Here is an 8060-nt window from a genome sequence, read left to right on the forward strand (position 1 = left end):
GAGGTTAAATAGGAGAGAGAGAGAGGAGGTTAAATAGGAGACAGAGAAGAGGTTAAATAGGGGAGAGAGGAGGTTAAATAGGAGAGAGAGATGAGGTTAAATAGGAGAGAGAGAAGAGGTTAAATAGGAGAGAGAGAGAGAAATAGGAGAGAGGAGGTTAAATAGGAGAGAGAGAGGAGGTTAAATAGGAGAGAGAGAGGAGGAGAGAGAGGAGGTAAATAGGAGAGAGAGAGGAGGTTAAATAGGAGAGAGAGAGGAGGATAAATAGGAGAGAGAGAGGAGGTTAAATAGGAGAGAGAGAGGAGGTTAAATAGGAGAGAGAGAGGAGGTTAAATAGGAGAGAGAGAGGAGGTTAAATAGGAGAGAGAGAGGAGGTTAAATAGGAGAGAGAGAGGAGGTTAAATAGGAGAGAGAGAGGAGGTTAAATAGGAGAGACGAGGTCAAAACGTTAAATTATTCAAATGATACCAAAATCCAACCATAACACAACAGGCCTGACTAGAAGCCAAAGAAACACACAACGCAAAACAAAAAGTATGGAACGAAAGGAGAGAAAGAGAAAAGGAGAAAATCATAATTGAAAATAAATCAAAAACGTCATCATCCAATCCGGTAAAAGTAGAACGTTGTATATTTATTTTCTATAAAAACCAAATGCACTGATCTTAGGGGGGCAAGCAGGCCACAAGGTATGGAGGTACTGGCATCCAACAGACAGGACACACACACACACACACTGCACTCCTCAAACGCACGCACACACAGGAAGCTGGCACGCCTCGCCACTAAGTGATTGGCTGAGATTGGTCATGAGGTGTTCAACATTCTGAACTGTCTACTCTACTGTCTACCCTAACCTCAGAATCTCTTGTGCGACGAGGTGCACTACTGTTGTGTGGCACAGGTTGGCGTGCAAAGCAGTAGTGGGAGGAAGACGAGGAGGAAGACAAGAAAGAGGAAGCTAGCATGCAGACAGATCCAGCTTCAATGCAGGCAATGGCATGGCAACACTATTGCAACTACCTTCTGTTTAGCAGGGGGCTGAAGAGCAGGGCGTCAGTGTAAGATGCTACAGCTGCATGCAGACCAGTGTTAGAGTATCCCTCTATCTGGTCAAGCAGAACAGAAGCCTTGGCTAGCATTCACACGTCCTTCTGGCAGCACTACGGTCAATGTGTGAGTGTCCGTGTGTGTGTGTGTGAGTGGCAAATCTATGCAGAACATAGCAGTAACCAATTCATGTGCATTTGTGTCCATGATTGTGTGTGTGTGTGCGTCGTTGTGTGATTCTATTTGTATGTGTGTGTCGACACAGTGTTCCAAAACGGTTCCTTCCTTCAGCAGAAGAACACTTTTAGGTTCTAGATAGCACTTTTTCTCTCAGAGTGTAGGTGTGATTCTATGTGTATGTGTGTGTATGTATCCTTTATCCACGAACTGACCAATAGTGTGCCAGAAGGAGCGGATCTTTCAAAAGCTGTCGAGAGGAAGCCCACTGGAGTCATCAGGCACACACACGATTCAACTGCCAATCAGAAGTGCATGCACTTGGGTCAGAGGTCAGAGGTTAAAAGCAGCTAAGCCCAGAAGGTTGGGGGTGAAGGGTCAGGGAAGTCTGGAGGAGGGCGGGGCCACACATTGGCCAACAGGGATGCGTGTAGGTCTGAGAGATAAATTACAAACCAACCTCCTACATGTGGCAGGTAGATGTAGAAGGATGGATGGAAGGAAGGAGGGAGCAGGATGGATACAGTGAGTGTCAGCGAGAGGAGGCGGTGGTGGTTTGGTGATGATTTGGTGTTTTTTTTTGAGGGGCACGGCAACAGCACACCATCACACAACAGCACACCACACAGTCGGCGTCATGGATTGCATGGGACAACATGGGAGGGGATTCATAGTGCATTTCGATTGGATGGATTTATCATAAGTAGGAAGTAGTAGTGGGGGCGTAGGACGCCAACAAAGCAGAGAGGTTGGTTTTTAAAGAAAGCATGTAAAAAGATAGAACAGGAAAAGGAATCATTATGAAGGTAGTTACAACATAGTTACAACATAGGTATAACATAGTTACAACCATAGAAATGTAGTCTTTCTATAGTTACAACAAGGCCACAGGACTTTTGGAAGCACATTCATGCTCAAAAACACTTTTTTTTGTGTTTTTTTTTTGGCATGAATCTGCTTCCATCCAAAACATCAGTCAACAACAACACAATTTGAGTGGTTTTGTTTCAGGCTATCCTCGTGGTGACATTAGGTAAAGATCTACAGATGGAATCCGCAGTAGGGGGAAACAGCGCCACCGTCTGCCCCACGACCGTTGTTATTGATGTCGTTGTGTTGGACGAAGCAAGGTGGCGAGAACTGGGGAAGCGACACGCATCGAGGTCAAACAGTTTGTGGTACATAAATGCTGCATCGAGGTCAAACAGTTTGCGGTACATAAACGCTGCATCGAGGTCAAACAGTTTGCGGTACATAAACTCTGCATCGAGGTCAAACAGTTTGCGGTACATAAACTCTGCATCGAGGTCAAACAGTTTGTGGTACATAAACTCTGCATCGAGGTCAAACTGTTTGTGGTACATAAACACTGCATCGAGGTCAAACAGTTTGTGGTACATAAATGCTGCACAGTAGAAACTATTACACTCAACGGAACGACTTGATTAGTGTAGTGTCAACAACGCAGCCACTGCCAGCTAGCCTACATAGTCAACAACGCAGCCTCTGCCAGCTAGCCTACTTCAGCAGTACTGTATCATTTTAATCATTTTAGTCAATAAGATTCTTGCTACGTAAGCTTAACTTTCTGAACTCTCGAGACGTGTAGTCCACTTGTCATTCCAATCTCCTTTGCATTAGCGTAGCCTCTTGTGTAGCCTGTCAACTATGTGTCTGTCTATCCCTGTTCTCTCCTTTCTGCACAGACCATACAAACGCTCCACACCGCGTGGCCGCGGCCACCCTAATCTGGTGGTCCCAGCACGCACGACCCACGTGGAGTTCCAGGTCTCCGGTAGCATCTGGAACTGCCGATCTGCGGCCAACAAGGCAGAGTTCATCTCAGCCTATGCCTCCCTCCAGTCCCTCGACTTCTTGGCACTGACGGAAACATGGATCACCACAGACAACACTGCTACTCCTACTGCTCTCTCTTCGTCTGCCCACGTGTTCTCGCACACCCCGAGGTCAGCGGAGTGGTGGCACCGGGATCCTCATCTCTCCCAAGTGGTCATTCTCTCTTTCTCCCCTTACCCATCTGTCTATCGCCTCCTTTGAATTCCATGCTGTCACAGTTACCAGCCCTTTCAAGCTTAACATCCTTATCATTTATCGCCCTCCAGGTTCCCTCGGAGAGTTCATCAATGAGCTTGATGCCTTGATAAGCTCCTTTCCTGAGGACGGCTCACCTCTCACAGTTCTGGGCGACTTTAACCTCCCCACGTCTACCTTTGACTCATTCCTCTCTGCCTCCTTCTTTCCACTCCTCTCCTCTTTGACCTCACCCTCTCACCTTCCCCCCTACTCACAAGGCAGGAAATACGCTCGACCTCATCTTTACTAGATGCTGTTCTTCCACTAACCTCATTGCAACTCCCTCCATGTCTCCGACCACTACCTTGTATCCTTTTCCCTCTCGCTCTCATCCAACACTTCCCACACTGCCCCTACTCGGATGGTATCGCGCCGTCCCAACCTTCGCTCTCTCTCCCCCGCTACTCTCTCCTCTTCCATCTTATCATCTCTTCCCTCTGCTCAAACCTTCTCCAACCTATCTCCTGATTCTGCCTCCTCAACCCTCCTCTCCTCCCTTTCTGCATCCTTTGACTCTCTATGTCCCCTATCCTCCAGGCCGGCTCGGTCCTCCCCTCCCGCTCCGTGGCTCGACGACTCATTGCGAGCTCACAGAACAGGGCTCCGGGCAGCCGAGCGGAAATGGAGGAAAACTCGCCTCCCTGCGGACCTGGCATCCTTTCACTCCCTCCTCTCTACATTTTCCTCTTCTCTCTCTGCTGCTAAAGCCACTCTCTACCACTCTAAATTCCAAGCATCTGCCTCTAACCCTAGGAAGCTCTTTGCCACCTTCTCCTCCCTCCTGAATCCTCCTCCCCCCCCGCTCTCTGCAGATGACTTCGTCAACCATTTTGAAAAGAAGGTCGACGACATCCGATCCTCGTTTGCTAAGTCAAACGACACCGCTGGTTCTGCTCACACTGCCCTACCCTGTGCTCTGACCTCTTTCTCCCCTCTCTCTCCAGATGAAATCTCGCGTCTTGTGACGGCCGGCCGCCCAACAACCTGCCCGCTTGACCCTATCCCCTCCTCTCTTCTCCAGACCATTTCCGGAGACCTTCTCCCTTACCTCACCTCGCTCATCAACTCATCCCTGACCGCTGGCTACGTCCCTTCCGTCTTCAAGAGAGCGAGAGTTGCACCCCTTCTGAAAAAACCTACACTCGATCCCTCCGATGTCAACAACTACAGACCAGTATCCCTTCTTTCTTTTCTCTCCAAAACTCTTGAACGTGCCGTCCTTGGCCAGCTCTCCCGCTATCTCTCTCAGAATTACCTTCTTGATCCAAATCAGTCAGGTTTCAAGACTAGTCATTCAACTGAGACTGCTCTTCTCTGTATCACGGAGGCGCTCCGCACTGCTAAAGTTAACTCTCTCTCCTCTGCTCTCATCCTTCTAGACCTATCGGCTGCCTTCGATACTGTGAACCATCAGATCCTCCTCTCCACCCTCTCCGAGTTGGGCATCTCCGGCGCGGCCCACGCTTGGATTGCAACCTACCTGACAGGTCGCTCCTACCAGGTGGCGTGGCGAGAATCTGTCTCCTCACCACGCGCTCTCACCACTGGCGTCCCCCAGGGCTCTGTTCTAGGCCCTCTCCTATTCTCGCTATACACCAAGTCACTTGGCTCTGTCATAACCTCACATGGTCTCTCCTATCATTGCTATGCAGACGACACACAATTAATATTCTCCTTTCCCCCTTCTGATGACCAGGTGGCGAATCGCATCTCTGCATGTCTGGCAGACATATCAGTGTGGATGACGGATCACCACCTCAAGCTGAACCTCGGCAAGACGGAGCTGCTCTTCCTCCCGGGGAAGGACTGCCCGTTCCATGATCTCGCCATCACGGTTGACAACTCCATTGTGTCCTCCTCCCAGAGCGCTAAGAACCTTGGCGTGATCCTGGACAACACCCTGTCGTTCTCAACTAACATCAAGGCGGTGGCCCGTTCCTGTAGGTTCATGCTCTACAACATCCGCAGAGTACGACCCTGCCTCACACAGGAAGCGGCGCAGGTCCTAATCCAGGCACTTGTCATCTCCCGTCTGGATTACTGCAACTCGCTGTTGGCTGGGCTCCCTGCCTGTGCCATTAAACCCCTACAACTCATCCAGAACGCCGCAGCCCGTCTGGTGTTCAACCTTCCCAAGTTCTCTCACGTCACCCCGCTCCTCCGCTCTCTCCACTGGCTTCCAGTTGAAGCTCGCATCCGATACAAGACCATGGTGCTTGCCTACGGAGCTGTGAGGGGAACGGCACCTCAGTACCTCCAGGCTCTGATCAGGCCCTACACCCAAACAAGGGCACTGCGTTCATCCACCTCTGGCCTGCTCGCCTCCCTACCACTGAGGAAGTACAGTTCCCGCTCAGCCCAGTCAAAACTGTTCGCTGCTCTGGCCCCCCAATGGTGGAACAAACTCCCTCACGACGCCAGGACAGCGGAGTCAATCACCACCTTCCGGAGACACCTGAAACCCCACCTCTTTAAGGAATACCTAGGATAGGATAAAGTAATCCCTCTCACCCCCCCCTTAAAAGATTTAGATGCACTACTGTTCCACTGGATGTCATAAGGTGAATGCACCAATTTGTAAGTCGCTCTGGATAAGAGCGTCTGCTAAATGACTTAAATGTAAATGTAATGTAAATGTAATAAACTCTGCATCGAGGTCAAACAGTTTGTGGTACATAAACTCTGCATCGAGGTCAAACAGTTTGTGGTACATAAATGCTGCATCGAGGTCAAACAGTTTGCGGTACATAAACGCTGCATCGAGGTCAAACTGTTTGTGGTACATAAACGCTGCACAGAGGTCAAACAGTTTGCGGTACATAAACGCTGCATCGAGGCCAAACAGTTTGAGGTACATAAACGCTGCATCGAGGTCAAACTGTTTGTGGTACATAAACGCTGCACAGAGGTCAAACAGTTTGCGGTACATAAACGCTGCATCGAGGCCAAACAGTTTGCGGTACATAAACGCTGCATCGAAGTCAAACAGTTTGTGGTACATAAACGCTGCACAGAGGTCAAACAGTTTGTGGTACATAAACGCTGCATCGAGGCCAAACAGTTTGTGGTACATAAACGCTGCATCGAGGTCAAACAGTTTGTGGTACATAAACACTGCATCAAGGTCAAACAGTTTGTGGTACATAAACGCTGCACTTCTGTCGCACAAACAAAACAAAGGCGTGTCGGTTGTAGTCATTTCTTAGCAAACGGACGGTTCCACCAGTTAACACAACCAGCTGTAAAGCATTCAGCTCAGTGGACTGAGATCCTGTAGGACCTGCTGTAGAATGTGACTACGGGGAGAGTCTGAAACAAAAGTGGACATAACATTTAAACTACATCATGAATTCTTACCACTGCCATCCTACTACACACAGCGAAACATCTATCATATACAACACAGGATGAAGCACAATTACAAACACAGATATGTGGGAATAGACACAGACAAGCAAGACTTGACAACACAACAACACACACACAACATTGGGTTGGATGGCAATTTGAGCGTTCCAATAGACGACCTACTATCCACCAAAATAATATCTTTCAGCTCATTGTAAAGACAGTGGGTGTGTCCCAACAACCTCTAGCTCCTCCTACTAGGAAGCACGAGCTCACTATTCCCCACAATAGTAAAAGCATCAGATCTGTGTATGGATAAATTCAAGGGAGTGTCCACCAATGAAATCCATGAAGGGAAGTGAACAAGTGCACACTTCGGGAGAAAGGAGAGAGTATTGTGACACACCCAGTATCTTATTAAAATATCATAGATCAGTAGTAGACATTTACAGGTTAGGTGTGTATGTGGTAGACACATGTACATACCACCACATACTTACTAATTCCCATCCCACTGCTAATTAAAACCACACACATAGCCTATAGTACTATGCCCCAAGACGCACTTACCCAAAATTCTGTCACCAGGATATCAGTGAAGCTTCCGAGCACGGAGACAAAATCAAAAATGTTCCAAGCGTCTTTAAAATAATTCTGTTAGGGCACAGGAAGAGAAGACATATTTAGCCAATCAGAGAGCAGAGAGACAGAGAAGGATACCAATCACATTTCTCCGACATTGGACATGGACAGGAATGAATTTCGCACCAGTCAATCACATTATTGTTACCATGGTGACGGGGGGAACAAGAGACATAAACCAATAGCAGTGCAGAGAGACAGGGTGGTAACCAATCACATTGCTCCTAATGGATGACAGCGACAGGAAGGAATATGCACTAGCCAATCACATTATTGTTACCATGGAGACAGGGACTAGGAAGTGCATTAGCCGATCGCGTCGCGTTTAGAGAGTAACTAGGATAACATGCTCCAGTTGTGTCCACTAAAATAACCTGACTTATAAATGAATAATGGGAATAAGAAGCTCTAGCAGAGATAGCAGGTCACTCTGGATGGGCGCGTGACAGCGTGTGTCTAGACTCACCAAAACCCCGAAGGCGATGATCTTGAGAATACACTCCATGAAGAAGAGGGTAGTGAAGACGATGTTGATGTTCTTCAGGACTTTATCATAGGTGTCAGACGCCCCATTATACTGAACACAAACACACACACAGGAGGAAGAGCAGTTATGTGGGGTTCATCTCACCCTGAGATTAGAAGGTTTTCAGGAAATACGAACGAGCGTTAGGTGGATGAACACAATATAAAATGCTAAGGGGATGAGTTCCCCAATGTGCTAGACAGATGGCTCCTGGTAGCATTGC

General features: G+C 48.2%; 1 protein-coding gene across 1 annotated transcript in view; it reads right to left on the reverse strand.

Annotated features, from left to right (window-relative positions):
- Nucleotides 1-8060, reverse strand: part of LOC115127811 (voltage-dependent P/Q-type calcium channel subunit alpha-1A-like) — a 116296-nt gene that overhangs the window by 31586 nt on the left and 76650 nt on the right. The window contains exons 31-32 of the mRNA XM_065000685.1: nucleotides 7778-7888; nucleotides 7240-7323 (exon numbers count right to left, since the gene is read on the reverse strand). Of these exons, the coding sequence (XP_064856757.1) occupies nucleotides 7240-7323; nucleotides 7778-7888 (195 nt within the window). The remainder of the gene's footprint in view (nucleotides 1-7239; nucleotides 7324-7777; nucleotides 7889-8060) is intronic.

The sequence above is a fragment of the Oncorhynchus nerka genome, linkage group LG15, assembly GCF_034236695.1.
Source record: "Oncorhynchus nerka isolate Pitt River linkage group LG15, Oner_Uvic_2.0, whole genome shotgun sequence".
Classification (NCBI taxonomy): Eukaryota; Metazoa; Chordata; class Actinopteri; order Salmoniformes; family Salmonidae; genus Oncorhynchus; species Oncorhynchus nerka.